Here is a 21,591-nt window from a genome sequence, read left to right on the forward strand (position 1 = left end):
GTCTGACTTGTATAATAGAGCTTTTGAAAAAAAAAGAATACTTAAATACTTAAACATTGAGTATTTAGGTCCATTTTACAGTGTTTATATAACTATTTAAAAAGGAAGCAGTGTTAAAATTTGTTGGTGTATCTCATTTTAAGGTCAATTGTTGACATTCTTCAGCTGTTTTTCTCATAATGAAGTCTGCTTTCTTCATATATTGTGTAATTTTGTGGGACAAAGTAAACCCAATTGTAATAAAATAGAAATAAAAATACAGTGATATACTGTGAAACCGTCAGAATCTTGAAAAATACCGTGATATACATTTTTGGTCATACCTCTCAGCGCTATGAGAAAAGGATTCACATCCATTATAAGAATCCCTTCATCATACTGTTTACTGAGACTTGACAGTAACACTAAGGAACACAATTAGGGACTTGTTAATGCAGTTGTTTGGTAAATAAAGCCTAAATTAGACATTTCTAAATTATTTATTCATTTCTAATTAAACTATATTATGTGTAACATTTTAGACACATTTTAGGATAATTTTCATAATTTTCCTTTATAAATCATTGGTTATTTGAATCAGCAATTTCAGCAAAATATATCATATAGCAGATGAACACAGTGATAGAGAGATTTGAGGAGTGAAGTGAAGTTCATAGGATTTACAGAAAGTGTGAAATAATTCTATACTAACAAAATTAGGCATGTGCATAAATACCTTTTTAGCACTAAATGTTGAAACATAAAATAAGTTTGTTGAGCTCATTGTCCCTTAACCTACATACACAGGTGAATTCAATTATGAGAAAAGCTTAAGGTGACCAATTGCTAGTTTTTCTTCTCTTTACATCTTCTCTGAAGTGTGGCAACACGAGAGCCTCAAAACAAAACTCTCAAATGACCTGAAAACAACGATTGTTCAACATCATGGTTTAGAGGAAGGATATAAAAAGCTATCTCAGAGATTTCAGCTGTCGGTTTCCACTGTGTGGAACATAGGGAGGAAATAAAAGACCACAGGTTCAGTTCTAGTTAAGGATCGAAGTGGCAGAAGAAGAAAAATCTCAGATAAGCAGAGGAGAAGGATGGTGAGAACAGTCATAGTCAACCTACAGAGCAGCTCCAAAGACCTGAAACATCATCTTACTGCATATGGAGTCACTGTGCATTACTCAATTAACTATTCAGTGCATTTTGCAGAAGGAGAGGCTGTATGGGAGAGAAATGCAGAAGAAGCCTTTTCTGAGCACACGCCACAAACAGAGTCACTTGAGGTATGCTAAAGCTAAAGCACATTTGGACAAGTCAGCTTCATTTTGGAATAAGGTTCTGTGAACTGATGAAACTAAAATTGAGTTATTTGGAGGGCGGTATGTATGGCGGAAAAAGGCCACAGCATTCCAAGACAAACACTGTACTGCTCCCCACAGTAAAATTTGGTGGTGGTTCCATCATGCTGTGGGGCTGTGTGATCAGTGCAGGTACTGGGAATCTTGTTAAAGTTGAGGGTCTCATTGATTCCAGTCAATATCAGCAGATTCTTGGGAACAATGTTCAAGAATCAGTGATGAAATTAAAGTTGCGCCCCAAGTTGAAGTTGAAAGCTCCCATATAGATCGCTAATGTAGGACCCATAGTCTCATTAGCAGTTTTGTCTTGGAGTTGCATAAAAACGCAATCCATGAAAATGTCGAAAAAGTGCCAAAATCTTCCATCATCTCAAAAATAACCTTATATAAAACCTGCATCTGACCGATAGCAGAATGCTCTGCAGAACAGCCTATGATTATACCTCTGCTATTGGCATATGAAGCATGAACACAGAACTCAGTTTTGAGAATGTGATCTTTATCCATTATCAGATTCATTTAATCATGAGTTTGCTTATACGAGTGTGTGTGCTGGCTCTTATTCTGTTTCTTTAACTTTTATTTATTTCTTGTTTGACCAAACAAAGAACCCAGATCCAAGCTGCCAACTAATTCACTCCAGTTATCAGAGCTTATTAACGTCAGTTGAGATGTTTATGAACAGCACAAACACGTTCATTAAAAACTACAAATATCCAAACTGGTCCAAACTCCAGCCTCGAGATTATTTTTCACCATCATCATCGTTTGTTTATGTGGGTGAATGTGTATCTTTCAAGCTAATGAATGTGGAAAAGCATGGGCAGTGAAGAGTCTTTCCAAAGTGAATCAGCCATAGATATAAGATAAAGCTCCCCTGCTGGCTGGTTATAGTATTACATGTAGCTTCACACATTCCCGTACATGAAATGTGTTTCAGTGACAAAACAGCCCATTTTAATCTCATTTTCTCAAGATTATTTCTCCAGTCCATCTCCAGTGTTAATACTAATTAAGTGTTTTGTGTTGTGAGCAAAATGTTTACATGCATTTCTGGACAAGCTGAGAGATACAGAACCATACAACCAAAGGTGAACAAAGCATGGGACTGACACATTACAGTAATATTACAGGATTTTACACAAGTAAGACACAATGACGATCAAGCACCAGAGTCAGCACCACAGTCCATCACTAATTGGTGTATAAACCAAACCTGTAAATAAAGAAATTTAGCTAGGCATGTGTGCTGAAGTAGATAGATAGATAGATAGATAGATAGATAGATAGATAGATAGATAGATAGATAGATAGATAGATAGATAGATAGATAGATAGATAGATAGATAGATAGATAGATACTTTATTAATCCCCAATGGGGAAATTCATTTGTCCAACAGCACACAAATAATAAAAATAATAGTAATACTAATAAAGAAGTAACACAAAAAGCATACACAACAGAGTCCACACCCAGGTACAAAAAAAAAGTGCTAAATGGTGCTTATTAAGTACACACATCAGGTGTTAAGCAGTCTAATTCCAGCAGGAACAAATGACCTGTGGAACCTCTCAGTCCTGCAGCAGAGAGAGAGGAGTCTATCACTGCGCCTGCTCCTCTGAGCTGCCAGGATCCCATGCAGAGGGTGACTGCTATTACTGAGGATACACTCCATTAAACACCTCATCCTCTTCTCCACTAACTGACCCACAGAGTCCACTTTCCCGCCCATAACTGACACACACTTCCTTACAAGCTTATCCAGTCTGTTCCTGTCCCTAACAGTAATGCTGCTTCCCCAGCAGGCAACACCAAAGAAGACAGCACTCGACACAACCGAATGATAGAATGTGTGCAGAAACTCTTTACACACATCAAATGATTTAAGCTTCCTGAGGAAGTAAAGCCTGCTCTGTCCTTTTTTATATGCTGCACTCGTCTGCACTGACCAGTCCAGTTTGTTGTCCAGGTGGACTCCGAGATACTTATATGACTGAACATTCTCAATGATCTGTCCATCGATGATAACTGGCTGATGGGAATGTTTCAGTCTACGGAAATCCACGATCATCTCCTTGGTCTTCAGTGCATTGAGGAGAAGACCTTTTCTTCTACTCCAGGCTGTAAAGGCAGCAACAAGATCTCTGTACTCTCTTTCATCCCCACCTCTTATACATGCCACCACAGCTGTGTCGTCTGAATATTTCTGAATGTGGCAAAGTTCAGACACATGTTTAAAATCAGCAGTGTAAAGAGTGAAGAGAAATGAAGAGAAGTGAAGTGGGCTGTACTGTGACCCTCCGGGACTGGGAGTGAATATTCGGGTTTAAAAGGAACATTAAATCAGTTTTCAGCATAATCTGATAAGTCTTTCCCTTTTCACACTGACTTAAATCAATAATACATTAACTTAAACACACCTTAAAGCTAACAGGCAGGTGCTGTGTGTTTATAGTAAAGCTTCTGTTCTTTATTAGCGCACAGTTAAATCATTGTCTGTGGTATCTGATTGCTTGCTACTGATGCAGCTGATAGAGACTAAAAACATTCCTTTAGCTTATGAATTGCTTTGACTTCTTCCACTAAGGGCAATTGTTCTCAGTGAGAGGCTTGTAAAGTGTTGATATAGGCTGGGGCCATTTCCCATGATGCATAGTACATCACTGCGTAGTCACTTTGCGCTATGTGTGGGTCCTACTCGCTGAAACCATTACAAGACCCTTGGTTCTAATATAGAGCTCCATTCTATGACCGAGCAGAAAGAAAATACACCCACACCAGCTTTCAAAAAAAGCTTTGGTTACACATGTGGAGCTTATTCTGCTTTATAGCATGTATGATATGCCTTACATTTCTGTGTTTTTTCACCTAATGCCATTTCCTATTTGCACAAATGGACAAATGTGGAGAAACATGATAAATGAAGATTCTTACCAGGTGGAGACTTTTGCTAATTGCTAATGTATATCATTATTTGTGAGTCCCTTTAGATAAAAGCGTCCGCTAAATGCAAGGTAATGCAATGTAAAAAACATCACTCCAGCTATACAACTGTATGGTATTTTTTAATAATTTATTGTTGATAATATTCTTTTTGCTTCTTTCTGAGGAGCATTGCAATGCAACACTTGCTTCTGTTTATTTCTCTATGTCGATGATGAGTGTATGGCGTGTTTTCAACACGTTTGGTGAAGGGCCCTCTCATGGGGAACAGGTGTGAGAGCAGTGTGGGAACCTGTGAAATGTAGTTCATGCATATCTGTACATTCACACTCAAACAAGGCGCGAGCTGCGATTTCTCCCGCAGAGCAGTGAAACCGGCTAATGAAATATCTTATATTCTCTTTATCACACTCATATATATAACAACACACCAGGGGCTGGAGTCTAATCTCTGCTATTCAGCTCTCATGCTGCTGCATGAGGACAGAGATCGTTAAGGGAATGCACAAATCCAGTACCAGAGGTGGAAAGTAATGAATTACATTTACTCAAGTTACTGTAATTGAGTAGATTTTATGAGTAATTTGTAATTTTTAAAATAGGTAATTTTACTTTTACTCAAGTACATTTTCACACAAGTAATTTACTTTTCTACATTGGAAAACTCCCAATTACTGAGTAAAAAATAAAATACTGGGGGAAAAAAAACAATTGTCTGAATTAAAAAAAAAAAATTGCCGCGGATCACCGGGGCACGGATGCTCGCGTGTGGAATAACAAGGCAATAACATGCCCCACCGGACAGAGCTGCAGCTTCCAAAACTTCCACATCAAACCTGAGAAAGCATGTGGTGGTGAGTATATTTATCATTAAATGTTAAAAAAAAAACATGTAAATAGCAGTTAAATCACAGCAATGGGAAGTTAAAAAATAATAATGAACTGTAAAACTATAAAATTACAGTTTATAGTCGCCTATATGACCATAACTTTTTAACAGCAAAGAAAAAATGGATGATAGAAACCTATAACACTTGTTATTGAAAATGTTTTATGGGGGGGTCTGAACAAATACTGCCTGATAGGTCCAAATTATTATGTGGAATAATAGTTCATTAAAAATGATTTAATTTATGATTTGTTTTTACTTTTTTACATCAAATAATTAAAAGTAATTATGTGACTTTTACTCAAAGTACATTTTAAATTGAGTTCTTTTTACTTTTACTTGAGTAGATTTTTAGATGGGTACTTTTTACTTTTACTTGAGTAGATTTTTAGATGGGTACTTTTACTTTTACTTGAGTAGAATTTTAGCAAAGTAAAGGTACTTTTACTTAATTACAATTAATCAGTACTTTTTCCACCTCTGTCCAGTACTGACCTTTAAACTTCATTCAGCACAGACTCTACCTTTTCTACTGGTGATTCTATAAAGCACAGAGCGTGGAGCTCAGCCTGCTCTTCTCTTTTTTGTTCGTCGCCAGAAATCATATGACAGACGACATCTTAATGGCTCTGTAGAAAAGTACTGCTACCAGTATCAGAGCGGGGCCCTTATTGTGATAAATGATAGTTAAATGGGAAATCCAGACTGCTATTCCAGGGCAAAAGTTTAGAGCGTAATAAATTCTGTTTTTACACATGGATCGTTGAATATTCATAGCCAGGAAAATTAATCAGAGCGTTTTTTTTTTCTTTTTTTGTTCATACTAATTATGACCTTGATTAAAACTAATGAATCATTCATAATGCAGGACCTAAGGTGACCCGACCGAAAAAAAAAAAAAAAAAACGTCAGACAGCAGAACATGGCTAAACACATCCATATGCAAACTCACTTCTTATTGATTCTTCAGAATCACATTAAATAATGTGCATATTTAAAAAAAAAAAAGATTTATCACAGTGTGAAATGAATGCAGAAGCAGGGTATATATATAACATTCTACTATCTTTTTTCCAAAATGTCTACTATAGATTTTTTTGGTGATTTTACTGAATTTACTGATTCTGTATAGAACAATTTTAATATATATGTACTAGAGATTATCTATGTTAGGTCCCATCCACATGTATTTACAGGATGCCCACCACCCCTACAGTAATCTATATCTAGATACTTGATATGTCATTAATAATTAATTTAGGCCATCCCATTACTCCAACAGTTTCCAACAGTTTAATTTTAAAATGTATATGTATTAATGGCACACTTTGATTTTCTTCTTTAATAGAGCATTACATTGGGGTCTATATGTGACATAATGTTTAAAATATAGTGGATTTAACCTGGAAACAGATGTATTTTTTTTAGTTAGAGAAAGGTCTGCATTTCCAAAATGTTACAGTGTTCTAGAGATCAAACACAGAGATACAAACAGTAATCGCTCACAGCTGAAAACAATCCTAAAATTCAGGAGATGACAAGTGCAAGAAAGCAAGCTGATTGGTTGAGTCTGGACATGTGATAGAGACAGATGTATGCTGGGGTTTGGAGTCCTGAGGCAGGGATTGTCCAGGGACAGGAACGGAGAGTCCGGGTTTTAGAATACACAAGTATTCCAGAGCAAATATGTTACTGTTGTATTGTATAGATATTATTGACAACTGTCATTAAAACAAAATATTATAATTACTATTGTTGTTATTTTTCACTAGCCTGATTTTTTGGTGCCCTACGCGCAGTGTGTGATCCACAAGGGTGGAGAGCTGGTGTTGTGCCCAATTCAGCACCCCCGCCTGGAAAAGCACCCCCTCTCGGAGCGTATTTCTAAGTTAAGTTACAGCACTTTTATCAAGAAGACAGTGCATACGCTCTGCAGAGTGTGGGTGCTTTTTTATGGCCGGGGTGCAGATTCTGGCACTACTATGTTGCCGAATTCAGCACCCCCGCCAGGAAAAGCACTCCCTCATGAAAGAGACTGCAGGTGATATGACATGATATTTTTCATTATTTCTTAGGAGTCAACGTAGCGTAGAACTGCATCTTGGGTATTTTTATTTTCTAAAAAAAGTAAAAGCCAAGAAGACGTCCATGCGCGCACCCGAGAGGGGGTGCTTTTCCTGGCAGGGGTGCTGAATTTGGCACAACACTGGCACTGTGTATGCTGACATTTTTACAACAGAGGTTTGTCTGCATTTTGGCCTCCTATCTACTTACAAATTCTGTTTTCACTGTCAGCTTTTTGTGGATGGAAAAAAACTGAACTTTATGAAAATGCTGACTTCACAGTGCATGTTTCTGGCTGAACCTCACATACCTTTTTACTCCCTACATAGTGAAGTTCATGAGTCATAAAACTACAATGTCTACACACAGATAGCACTAGATATGCTGTAGTTTTTATCGTGTGAATTCAATAAGTGCAAATACTGTTCAATATATTTTTGTGACTTGCATTAAGAAGTAGTGTGTAGTTTTGGATTAAACCTCTGTTTGTTTCCTTCTTTGTGTTGGTTTATTTTTGATTTTTGTTGGGGTTTTCCAAAAAAGCCCCATACAGTTCCCTCAAAAACGTATTTTCGTTTGTTTTGCTTTTTTATCATACTTACATTTTTCAGATTATTCTAATTTAATTTATTAAAGGGGAAAAAATGTATTTAAATAAACCTGGCCCTGTGTGAAAAAGCCATTACCATGTTTTACTTTCAGTGTGAATTTCTTTTTCTGAGATGCTGTGTTAGTTGTACATCAGATGTAACGGGACACACACCTTCCAAAACTTTCCACTTTTGTCTTGTTAGCCCACAGAATGTTTTCCCAAATGCCTCAGGCTCTCACATTTGTTTGCTGGTAAATTTGAGATGGACCTTTGAGTTCTTTTTGGTCAGCAGTGATTTTTGCATTGGAACTCTCCCGTGGAGACCGTTTTCATGGTTAGATGAACAACATTGTTGCATTGGTGATGCTTTAAAAACATATAGTAGTACTTCAGAGTCCCTATTATATGCCCTGTGCAAGGCCCGTTGTGATGGTCATTGCTATCTTACACCCTGACAGCAGTCTATGTTCACGCCTTGTGCACACGATGGACGTGGTGGTCTGGAAGTGAGGTGTGTTCAGGTAAATTTTTGCCATGTTTCCATCTTGGTGGCGGAAAATACAGGTGCGCTACTGACCGATTTAAACCTTGACAACAGTCAGCAGTCAGCTGCCAAAATCTAGCATTTACATCAACAATAAACAGAATAAAGAATAAAATAACATCGCTTATCCCTTAAATGAGCTGCAGGTGCATCTTCACAGTATGTACGCACAGGTCAGTATCCTCTGTTGAGACACGCAAACGCGCTTTGCTGTTAAGATACCAATGCGCCAAAGTCAGAGCTCACCTGGCTCTTAAAGGGAATGGCAAGTGACATGCTGATTGATTTATTCATTTTATGTTACGGCCAAAACTCACCCATGATTAATTAAGAGAATTAGCACACGCCTTTTGCACGTTTCGAGCCACGCAAGGCAAATTTTTTGTGCCCTCACTATACCACACCGGCACTCCCTTAATCAAGCTGCCTGATGCACAATTGACTGGTGCCCCATGTGGCCCTATTTTCAGTAAAGTACTCGATAGCTGCATCCCTAGTGTTTTCCATTGCCAAGATAGCAATACACCAGAAATTTAACTGAACACACCTCATTTCAAGACCACCACACCAAGCATAGATATATTCACAAGCTCAGTTACTATTTAAAGATGCAAGTGAAAGGTGTGAAAATAAACTGTTGGCGCTGTGTAAGATAACAATGAGCAAGGGAAGATAGACAGCATAGTGCTTTTCCGGTTCCCATGTGTCTGTGAGGAAAATAAATGCTAGCGGTACCATCAAAATTCTCATTTTTTCCAAATGTACAAATGCAGAACGCATTTGAATCAGGTAAATCCGGTGCATTACTGGATCATCCCTGCCTGCATGCTGTTCATTTTGCAATAGATGTGGATGAAAGTTTGCCTGAAAGTGAATCATATCTCTGCGCTGAGTGTAAATCTGCGGGACGTGAACTGTAGTAGTGAGGTACAGGGGAGCTGAACTCCAGCCAACAGCAACCCCAGCATGGGGCCAGACAGATCAGGTTCAGGACAAACAGCTGGAGGGGAAGAAAATAGTACTACACACGACATTCAGACACTTATTGTCTTGGCTGTCATACATTGAATTCCTCAGAGAGAAAACCACGTAGTCTTCTAGGGGTGTGACGAGATCTCGTGGCACGAGATCTCGCGAGATTAATAGTGACGACATTTCTCGTCAAGCTTTAACCTGTCTCGCGGGAAAAAAATAGGTTAGTGTGGACTTTTTAAGCGGGATCTGGCAACACACGTAGAATCAGCGCACCCGGGGGGGAGGGGAGGAGATTCGTTCTGTCAATACAAGCCCACCGAGCTCCGCAAAACCAGCAAGCTGATTGGCTGTTTCTCCTGAGAGAAAATTTATTTGGGGCTTTCATTTGGCGCCCCCTATAGTGCAGCGCCCCTATGCGTCGCATAGACTGCATACCCCCTTTTTAAGTTGTATGTTTGGCTGCATTTTGGCTCCAGTGGAAACAATAAACGGTATTTTGGAACATTTAGGAGAAAAAAAAACACAAGCCATAGTCTTAATACGACTGGTTGTGGTTTGCACTTATTGTTTGCACTATAAAAGTCCTAGAAAAGTTTTAGTTTTATTTTTTATTCTTATTCTTATTTCTATTTCTTATAGAATCAATGTGTGACAGAAACCAGTCTGTTAAGTTTGTGTTATATGATTTTGTCAAATAAAACTCTAGTTTTCATTTTTTTGACGTTTTCATAAAATTATATTTTTAAATCTCGTCTCGTTCTCGTGATATTAGTGTCTCGTCACACCCCTATAGTCCTCAGTTTTCACCGACAGACTCTGAGAAAGTCTCAGGCTTCACTGTCTTACTGTCTGCATGCTGAAACCACAACCCTGCTGAGAAATCCATCTCATCACCAGCTTTTACTAGTAGCTGGTTTGGATGGCCCATGCTTACTCCATGCTGATAAGCTGGTTGGTTAATAGCGTTATGTTAAATTTGATTTTAGGCATGGTTGGTCATGTTGATCAAACCAGTTTAAGGCGTTATCACATTGCACGTGGTCCATTGCACCACATTGCTTTCTGCTTTGCTCAACGCTGCCCAATAGTGGTTGTGTTCTTCTGCTGATGATACCCAGCCTCACCTGCTGATAGTAGGCGGGGTTTCTGAAAACACATCACGTCTGTGACCAGTGTTTTGGTGTGTGGTGTAGCTACAGCATCTGTAGACATATATCTGTCTCAACGTCAGAAAAAAGCTTCTGGTCTTCTTCCTTCTTGTCTTCTTCCTGTTATCTCTATATATGAGCATAGGGTTGTACAGCTCAGGGTATTCCCTCATCATTTAATATGCAAAAACATGCCATCAGCTTATGGCTGTATAGGAAGAGAAAAACAAAAAGGGGAAAAACTTAAAGAACTTTTGGACAGCTTCAACTTGTCGTAGGAAGTGATTCCCCCTCTTCTATATGTAGGGAAAGAATATAATTAAAAAGAAGGAGATGCAAAAAAGGGTGGAGGGTTGTCATAACACTTAAGAGAGGTGCAGGGCACTTATAAGAAGTTAGACTGAAAAGGGGAGGAGCTTCAGGCATGTCCCTTCTCCCAAAACGTAGTTATTTCATAACATTAATAAAACAAACTGCTCTGTCGCTGGAAAACAGTTGAACTCAACGGGGGTCAGTGTACAGCAGTGGAGCTACAACATGCAATGTAAAAACTCTTTTATTCATGCTGGTCATGCTAGTAAATCAGCATGGTCAACTTTTTGGTCAACTTTTTTCTAGCTTCATCAGGGTTATTGTGCTTGTATACCAGTTAAACCATCAAACTTGTATACTGGTCAAGAGCTAAGCTAGTCAACCAGTTTAAGTTGCTTGACCAGTTTTACCTTGAGGTGGCTATGTTATTTTCTCTGCAAGAACATTAGGGTTGCTCATGATTATTCTTTTCAGTTTGATCACAATTGACAAATCTGCCGAAATATTTGATATATCGTAAAAAAGAGAAAAAGAGAATAAACCTTGTTAGCCTGTTGTTGTTCCAGCATTACATCAGAAAGCTGTAAACATCTTTCTTCTCCATCCTTTTATCGCGTCTGGCTGGACAGTACTATTTCTATTTACTAAAGAAAATGACAAAAAATGAACACAGTGACCTGGATAAGTTACTTTAATCTAATTACTGGATTGGAAATAGATTATTATAAAATAGATTATAAATTAGGTTATTCGTTAACTGAAAACAATGGTTAGATTAGAGTAACGCATCACTGGTCCCATGGAAGCTAAAGCATTATACACTGAAGACGAGCTGGACTAGGGAGCGCAGTCCTCACCTCCTTCTACAGATGTGTGGTGGAGAGCGTCGTGTGCTCCAGCATCAACGTGTGGCATGGAAGCTGCTCTGCTGCAGACAGGAAAGCTCTGCAGAGGGTGGTGAAGGCTGCACAGAGGATTGTTGGAGTCAGCTTCCCCAGCACCATGGACATCTACACCTCCAGATGCAGGAAGAGGGCCACCTGCATCAGGAAGGATCCCACCCACCCAGCACATGCACTTTTTGTCCCGCTTCCCTCAGGACGGAGGCTGCTGAGCATCAAGTGCAAAACAACCAGACTGAGAAACAGCTTCATTCCGGAAGCTGTAAGACTCTTAAACTCCACTTAACAACACACTGCACTGACACACAAGGACAATTACTGCACAAACACGGTCACTTTACCCGCACTGAGACACTTTATTTTCTACTGCTCCAATTCATTTCATGCTGCTATAGCACATTTGCACTCTGGACTTGTTGTTGCAACCTGTCTACTCTTTCTATTTATTTCATTGGGGTATTTATCTTTAACTATTTTGTATATTCTATTTTTATTGTATTCCTTTATTGTACTTTTATCTATATATCTATTTAATAACAGCTCCTGGGTGTAAACTGGATCGTGAGATCACAATTTCGTTCCACCTCATGTACCACATAAGATGCGAATGACAATAAAATCTCCTTGAATCCTTGAACTCCTGCATTGAATTTGAATGCATGCGGTAGTGCACTATACATTCGCCTTACATTACTTTTACTTTCATACTTTAAGTAGTTTTAAAACACTTTTATTATACAGCACTTTTATTCTTTTACTTGAGTAAAGAGCTTGAGTTAAAACTGCTACAACTTCTACAGAAATATTTTAAACCCTAGTATCTATATCTCTCCCTGAAGTATATTAGTGAATGTGAATACTTTTGACACCTTTGCCCATAAACAAGCTAGCTAAGGATGTTTTTGTGCCTGCTTAATGTTACGTCTGTGATAAAAACTAGAAAACAGCTTTAATGGAGCCTTTTCTTTAACAAAACTCAAAAGTTAATCATTTATTTTAGCAGACTTACATAAAATATTTCTAAATTTCCATAAATAGTTCAGACATCCTGCATCCTCTCATATTTCAAATACTCTGCACTAAAACAATCAGGTTCCTTGATGCTTTCTGGCACATTAATGGAGCAGAAATCCTCACACAGCTATGCAATCAAACCTGGCCACCATATGAGAACAACATATTGCACAGTAATTACATAAATCAACATTATATGTTATATTTTTAAGCACTGTTAATCTGGCGAGGGCCACACGCGGTGTACATTTTTGTTCCCTGAGTTAATGTGAGAATTCTGCACTGCTGAATACAGTGCATTGCTTATTTTGCACATGTATATTGACATGCCAAAAGTCACGGGATAGCTGGGATAGGAGTGTATAAAGTGATCATGCATTCAGGTGTTACCTCAGGAGATGGCTTGGGAATATCCACAACTGTTGTGCTGTGAGGTGTTATCTTGTGAGAGATGTTGAACACTGGTTAGTGTGCTTTCATACGCTTTATTCGTCTACATCACCATTGTCTTCCAAAACGAGGGGGGGGGGGGGGGGGGTAGGTTCCTGTGTCCTGTGGCATGGCCTAAGATTAATTTCTGCTGTATTTCTATTTTAGCAAAGGAAAATACAGGTGCACCACTGACTGAATAGATCCTAGACAACAGTTAACTATCAGATGCTCATTGCTATCTTGGCAATGCAATGCAATGCGCTCAGCTTGTGTTAACCCCCGTTCATTAAGGCAAGGGCACACAACGATGAAAATAATATTAAATAAAATAACACTGCTGTTTTCATAAATGAGTGCAGGTCAGTTTCATCTGCTGAGAAGAGCAGAAGCGCTGCGCCTTTAAAATAGCAATACGCCAAAGTCGGAGCACAACTGTCTCTTAAAGGGAATGGCAAGTGAAACACTGATTGAACACCCATGATTATCCTTGTGAAAAGAAAGTATACTTTAAAAAAATTTAAAGTATGTTCAAATTAGGTAAAGAATACTAAAAGCGCATTTTTAATTGAAAATACTTTATGAAAATACACATTAAATGTATGTCTCCGTATTTCCTAAAATGTATTTTTAAGCAATATGCCTTAAATTATACGTTGTATTGATAGAAAATATATATATAGTGCCATTAAATACTGCTTAAAGTGTTCTTTAGTGTAGTTTTTTTTTTCCAGTAGCATTAAGGTGCGCACAATATGTGCATCAATACGCAAAGTAGCACATTTAGATTATACTTAAAGTGTATTAAAAAACGATGTTTAAGAAAAAACATACTTAAATCTAGTTAAGTTTGAAGATGTTGTTCGAAAAAAGCACTCAAAAGCACAATTTAATTCTTACTCTATGTTGTGTTTAAGTATAGCTTAATTACAACAAAAATATACTTAAGTTTGGCATAAGTTGTTTTCAAAATAGTACATTTAGTATGTATTTAAGTAGATATTTTAAATTATACTAAGTATACTTTGAATGCACTTTTTTAATTTACATGGGTAATTAATAGAATTAGTACATGCCCTTTGCACGTTTCAAGCCACGCAAGGTGTACTTTTCCTGTCGTTACGATAGCAAAGACAGAATGAAATGTTCTAAATGACGTTGCACAGTGTTTGGCTGATGGCTCGCCTATATATTGCTAAAATCAGGCCCATAGATTGATAGTAAATGTGATTATTTATTTTTTTCTCCTATACTGTCCCTTCTTATGCTTAATAATCATGTTTAAGTACAGGACACACCCCATGCTCTTGGCTGCACTCAGTCTCAAGCCAGTGCTGGCTATGGGAACATGCTATTTCCAGGCAAATAGCTTTTTAATGAAGGATGAATTTGACTCTGACCTCTGCAAGTCTTTCCTGAAAGCCAGATGATTAGAGCCTGTTCAGGCTTCGGTTGCTTTTTATACCCCTGCCAGAGCTCCGTTCATTTCCAGAGGGAAAACAGAAGGAAAGGCCGGACCAAGAAATAGACAAAAGAAATCAGTAGGAATTTAATGGTTCCTTTAAATATATGTACAGATGATTTCTACCACTCTGCTGCCAGGAGTTTGGCAGTTGTCTCGGGTCAAACGTTTTTTTTTTTAAAAGGGATGCTTTCCACACTCTCAGACAATACGGTACGGACAAGGTCAGCTTTTAATCTTAACTGCATGAGACAGTCGAACAATCTCAGGCCGTTCTGCGATAGGCCGTTCCAGCTTGAGGCAGTGTTGGTATGAGGCATGCACCAGAGGTAGCCAAGCAGTCCTCAGAAGACCGGAGGACGTCCAGGAAAACAGGAGGACGCCCATTTGCTGCAATTATTGCTGTAATCTTCTTTGCACCGAGGAGTGTACAGGGATAGAAAAAATAAGACATATAGGTTTTTCCCCATACGAAAGCTCCAGGATTTATCCCAAAATACAGCATGAGCAGTGTGAGCAGCTTCCCTGGTGATGTGTTCAGTTTTCTTGCTGACCTTTTGGTTGAATATATGGAAGCACAAGACTTGAAGACACTAGCAGGAACCATTTTACCTGCTAGGCTATGTTCAGACTGCAGGCTGCAAATCATTTTTTAATTTGTTTTTGTTATATAGATAGATTTTCTGTCCAGACAAGATAGGATTTGCCTGTTTGGACATCACAAATGTATGATTTGAGTCCAGAATGACATCTAAACTGAAGTGAATCTGTACAAATCTGAACGTAACCGCATTTCAAACCACCTCCAAATGTAGTTTAGATATGATTTGCAAAAAAAAAAGAGTATCACTTTACTAGGATGGTCTATTATAGAGGCATCATAGATTGAACTTGCATTAACTAACATTTAACTGAATATCTGTTAAAAGCAACTAAACTCTCAGCTAAACAATACAACCTATACAAACTACACAACCTTAAACACAATCCTACAATTAGCCTTTAATGTACATCTAACCCTTATTCTAACTCCTAAAAGTTACAAGTTTAGAAGTTTAGGGTTAGATATAAGGTTACATTCAACAAAGAATTACATTGCCTTTAATAGACATTTAGCTCAACGTTTAGTGAACATCAATAAGGCAACAACAATGGACCATCCAAGTAAAAAAAAAATTGAGATTTTCCAAAAAAAAAACAACATCAGATATGGGCAGTCTGAACATAACCTAACTAACTGATCAAATCTCCCACTTTTAGAGTCGTAATAAAAAAAGAAGCAAACATACAAATAAGCAGTGAGCAAAGGCTGTTCTTCTTCAGTTGGCACCATACAGGAAACCGTTTCACATACAGGCGTCTCTTTGCATTACCAGTGACTAAACAGTGACAGGTTTCAAGATAAACCTCAAACAATATGATCATGTCAAGCTCCACTGTGATGCTGGGAAAATCTAGTGTTTACCAAAGAGAACAAAAGTAGAAGAAAAGTGTAATATAACATTATGCAACATGGGTACTCTCAAAATCTCAATGATCAATGATGAATTTTATATAAATAATGATCAAAACACTCCCCAGTCACTCACATCACAGAGCACATTCTATCACACGTACATCAGCAACCATACAGTATTATGATGATAAAAACACTATACAACAATAAGGCATACACACTACGACTGGCATACAGTACATACAAATATACAGAGTGTAAATGCAGTGAGCTCCTCTAAAAGGCGAGGTAATGGCATTTTCTTTTTCAGAAACAAACAAAAGCAACATGTGATACGCGATGGAAGTTAAAAAATACATTTCAACATATGTGTATATATATATGAGAGTGAGCTACCATGTGCGTTTGCAGTGAAATCTCTTTTTTTAGAGTTCCAATGGAGTCCAAAAAAATGTGTGGTGATAGCAGCCATCTTGGACAGATTCTGCAAAGCACTGTAGTTGTAATGCAGTCAGTCATCAACATATAAAAAAGGGCACTAAAGCCTTATCTCACTGGCCAGCCAGTGAGGCGACACAAAACAGCATACAAATCTGCAAAACCCAAAGCACCCAAAGCTACATCGGCTCTGATGAAGGGTATCGTCATTTCACAGCAGCAGTTTTTTTTTTTTAACCCTTTTTTTATGTAAGATACCAGAGACCTGTGTCACAAAGATGGCTACAAGGCGGCGAGTCCTTTCTCGCTTTTTTTCTTTTTCTTTTTTACAAAACTCACAAAATCCTTAGTGGCTCGAGTGCCGTCTTGTGTGTTTAAACAAAAAGTCAGTGCTCCCCACAATATGTAAAATTCTCCAAAGGAGAATTAGATTCTCATCTCTGCTTCATCACTGTGCTCCAACGAGTGCTCTGTGGTGCTAATAATGGAGGCTGAGGGGCCTTGCGTGACCCCAAACGGGGACACGGCGGGTGATCGGGCTGCAAGTGGGGACAGGGAAGGGGAGAAGCTTGGGGACATGGCTGCTGAGGAGATGGAACCCTCGTGGCTGATTGGGGAGCGCCTAAGGGACGCTAGATGCGGAAAAGTTCTTGCCATGGCAGGCTTCGGTGGAACAGACTTGGCGCCTGGGTGAGCGACTGAGGTAATAAGAGGGGGTGGATCAATTCTGGGTTTGGGATCTGTCTTGGCTTTCGGTTGGAAGGGTCGCCGTGGGTTGTTGGGGGGTATACTCTCATCTTTCAGTCTGGCAATTTCTGTAAAGACATTCGCAAGGGGTTGGAACTGTGGGCACCAGTTGAGAAGGTAGTCCCAGTTGTAGCTGCCGCGCAACTCCTCGTCACTTGCGACGATGGCTGTGAGGGAGCCATCTACTGAAGGTTTGCCATCTTCAGGAAAAGCATAATCCTTAGGATGAGATATGTTCAGGCCTCTGCCCACTCCTAGATAGCCACCACCTTCATCTCTGTATATTGGAAGTGTGCCAGACAGCATTGTGCCACTTGCACTCCCCAGTTTCTTTCCTTTGAACCATTGGCTGGCGTCCAGTGCCCCTGGTTCACAGGAAATGTCAGAGAGTTGGTCTGCGTCTTGCTGGATGCCAGAGTCAGGTCCACGGGCTGAAATGTGCTCTTGCATGGAAGACGTGATGCTGGCCACTCGTGGATACTCGTTTATCATCCGGATCTCATCGTCCTCCGCAGCTTCGGCTGATCCCCTGCCACTGGAGTGCGATGGATCCAATGAGCCGCCTCTGGTGTATGAACCTCCACCTCCTCCCTGATCGCCAGCATAACCTGGAAGGGTCTGGTGATAGATTCTCTCCCCACCAGCAGATTTAGATTCGTCCAACTGCTGTAGCGCAGTCCCTGAATCCACAGTCCCAGTGTTCTGCCCTTTCTTCTTGCGCTTGGACTTGACAAGATACAGCGCCACTGCAATTATGACCAGAATAACGATTACACCAAGAGAAGCTGCAATGATGATGACCAAGAGAATGTTAAAGTCAGTCGCAAGTCCGAAAGATGTGTTGGTGACATCGATGGTTAGCTGGGCAGTTGTGACTCTTGAGGATTCTAAGGGACTGTGCGCCGTAACATCCATGGTCATAAGGCGTGTTTCCCTTTTAGAGCGACTTCCTCCGCCAGAGCTTCCAGAGTTATCGATTTTGAGGTAGATGACACCAGTGGTCTTGTTCACATCAAAGTATGGGGAAGTGTTTGGAAAAGAGTACAGTACAATCCCATCTACTCCACCATCTTCATCGACCGCCTGCACTTGACCAATACTCTGGCCTTTCTTGGCCCCTTCTGGCACCTCAAAGGAGAGGGCTGAGGAGGTGAAGGCAGGGTCATACTCATCCTCGCCGGTGATGTAGACTTGTACAGTGACTGTGGCAGAATTGTTGCCTGCATCCACAGCTAAAGCCATGAAATGGAAGGAGTTCACCTTTTCAAAGTCAAATGCTTGACGAGAACGGACCTCTCCTGTGTTCTGGTCCACTGCGAAGAATTCTTTGCCTTGACTAGACCGGTCCACCATGAAATATTTCAAAATTCCGTACATTCCAGTGTCCTGGTCAATGGCGTGCAACACTGTGACTGCTGAATTCGCAGGTTGATTCTCTCGAATGCTTGCAGTCATGGTCTGGATTGGAAAGTAAGGTCTGTTATCGTTGACGTCCTTCACCTCCACATTGATTGGAGCAAGGGCAAAGTGTCCATGACCGTCCGAAGCCTGAATGATGACTACATGGGAAGGTTGAGTTTCCCGGTCCAGAGGTCTCTGCAGTCGCAATGCTCCAGTCCACTGGTCTACAGAGAACAGTTCCATCTCATCTCCAGAGCTTATGCTGTACTGGATCTCTGCGTGGGGTGCCGAATCTTGATCAGTTGCAGACAGCCGTAGGATCTCCGTGCCGGCTGCAGCCCCTTCACTCAGAGCCACTACATACTCAGCATGGCTGAACACAGGAGGGTTGTCATTGACGTCAATCACTGTGATGACAGCAGGGACACTAGAGCTGCGCTGGGGAACGCCACGGTCCGAAACCACGATGGTGAGGTTGTAGCGAGACATTAACTCAAAGTCCAGCTGTTCTGCCAGGATCAGTGTGCCTACTGTCTGGAAGCCGTGGCCTTCTATAAAACGGACACTACTTTCAATCTGGAAGGCATTCCCGACATTCCCACTTGCGATGGCGAAATCGAAGCCTGAGTTTTCTTGTGAGAGGTCGACATCTACTGCTTCCAGCGTCAGGATTGTGGCCCCTGGAAGCTGGTCCTCGGATACTGTGGCTCTGTATTCGGACTGATGAAACATGGGGGCGTTGTCGTTTACATCCGTGAGCTGGATCTGGACGGTGGCAATGGAGGACAGGGGTGGCTTTCCTCTGTCACTGGCCTCAATTACCACACTTACAGAGGGACGCTCTGGGTCAAACTCAGCTTTTTGACCGATGAATAGTGTGCCTGTAAATAAGAAGAAAAGAAAATAAAAGGGCTTGAAATGAGAGGCTGAAATTATTGTGCATGCTTAATAACATTTACAACAAAATATTACAATAGATGAGTTCTACAAAAGGTAGTTTAGAATCTGATTGACTGAGGATCATTCAAATTCTTTACAAATAGACACATTTTTAATAGGTTTTAATGCAGGTGATATGAAATGACATGTTATGCACTCATTGTCCAAAAAAATAGTTGCACACAGAAGGAATCATCTGACAGGAATGAAACTTGGTAGGTACTTTTAGAGGAAGTTTATCATCTTTAAAGACAACAAATAAATGTGTTACGTTAATAAAACATGTTACTAGTGGCCCTACGTTTTCTGAATGCATACTCTACTGCACTAATCCATTAAGACAATCTATAGAGCTTGCCTGCATTGAAGACATTAAATATGGCCAGATTTGCCATGGCCAGCTGCATTGCATGACCTATCCCTGATTGCAAATGTGTGGGATACCATTAGGAACCTCTACAACTCCATGCTGAGATGTCTGAAGTGTTTACACATGGGTTATACACTACTTCTGTATGTGTGTCTCAATAAATATTGGCAATATCAGTCAATTTTTTTTTACCCTTTAACTTTATTACAGATTTAACTGTTACATATTTGATGATGAGTGTATTTATTAACAGTTATTACTAATAAAAAGTATACAATCGATGTATTATTTCATATTGTACATTGTTAATGTATGACTAAAACCAATGTAAGCCACCACAGTTGTGGTGAATTTAAGCACAATTCAAGGCAGTAATACAGAGTCGTTTGTGGTTTTACTTTGCTTTTTTCTATTACCGCTAAGACATTAAAGCCTAAAATAGAACCAGCTCCTTACCGTTATTGGGGTCAATGTAGAAGCCCTCCCTGGATGACGACAGCACTCGATAAGTGACCCTCCCGTTCTCTCCAGAGTCTCTGTCTGTGGCCGTTACAGTGACTACAGCACTGCCTGGAGGAGAATGTTCTGGCAGTGTCACCTGGAAAACCACAACAGAGGAGTAACCGGTCATAAAGTATTCCAGTGTAACTTTCCTCCCTTTTCCCCTTAAATTAAAAAATAGCTCCTTCTGCAAATGCTGATGTCATTTCCTTAACCACGGCAGAGTAATAAGCTTAATGCAACCTCCACATCCACATTCGTACATCTATTACATTTTTACGGCTGTGAATGCACTTCTGCGTGTGTATCCTGGAATAGGCCTTTGAGGCTAATTTATTTGATCTGTCTATCAAATTTAATAAGGTGTGAAAAGCTGGGAAGGTCATCTGTCTGCACCTGATGAATTAGTGCAAATTAACACTCGGCCAGTTTTATAAGCGAAGTACAGCTTCAAATAAATCTTCAGAAGAAGTCTAAATAAAGTCTCGGGGGAAACTCTCTCTTTTCTTGTGAGCTCTTACTCTCTTTTTCCTTTTTCCTTACTAAATCATTAATACAGACTTACACAAGTCTGACAATACGAGTCTTAATAGGATAAAACCAGACACTTCAGTAATCGGGTCTATTTGAATATAGTAGCATGCCTTTTGGGTTGAAGCATAGTTGTTTAAATTTCATATAAACACTGTGCAACCATTTAAGATACAAGATGTAGGCATTTCAATCATTCATTTAGCTGTTTTAATAAAGCAATTTAAAGTCAGAGAATGTCAGAGAATACCCTATCACACTATTTTATTTTAAAGGGACTGCGGACATTTGCTGCATGTTCAGCAATTATTGCTGTTATTTTATTAAAATTCTACTATTAATACAAAAAATAATAATAGAGGAATATTAATGAGAGTCGAAGCTCGGTGGGGCAAGGTCTGACAAGGTGGTTGGGTGAAAATGAAGTGCTTTGATTGGCTGAAAGCATATTGCCAAACAGGGTTCATATTTTATAAAAAATAAAATAAACGAATAAAAAATCCCGATCATTACATGGGCCCCAAGGCTGCATCCTAGGGTTGTTCTTTTCGAGCTGTTGAGTGTGGAATATGGAACTACACTAGTG

General features: G+C 39.6%; 1 protein-coding gene across 1 annotated transcript in view; it reads right to left on the reverse strand.

The window, feature by feature from the left end:
- Nucleotides 1–14,685: 14,685 nt before the first annotated feature.
- Nucleotides 14,686–21,591, reverse strand: part of dchs1b (dachsous cadherin-related 1b) — a 213,746-nt gene continuing 206,840 nt past the window's right edge. The window contains exons 21-22 of the mRNA XM_022681444.2: nucleotides 20,430–20,571; nucleotides 14,686–19,545 (exon numbers count right to left, since the gene is read on the reverse strand). Coding sequence (XP_022537165.2) covers nucleotides 16,943–19,545; nucleotides 20,430–20,571 — 2,745 coding nt within the window. The 3' untranslated portion in view covers nucleotides 14,686–16,942. The remainder of the gene's footprint in view (nucleotides 19,546–20,429; nucleotides 20,572–21,591) is intronic.

Source organism: Astyanax mexicanus, chromosome 20 (assembly GCF_023375975.1).
Source record: "Astyanax mexicanus isolate ESR-SI-001 chromosome 20, AstMex3_surface, whole genome shotgun sequence".
In the NCBI taxonomy this organism is placed as follows: domain Eukaryota; kingdom Metazoa; phylum Chordata; class Actinopteri; order Characiformes; family Acestrorhamphidae; genus Astyanax; species Astyanax mexicanus.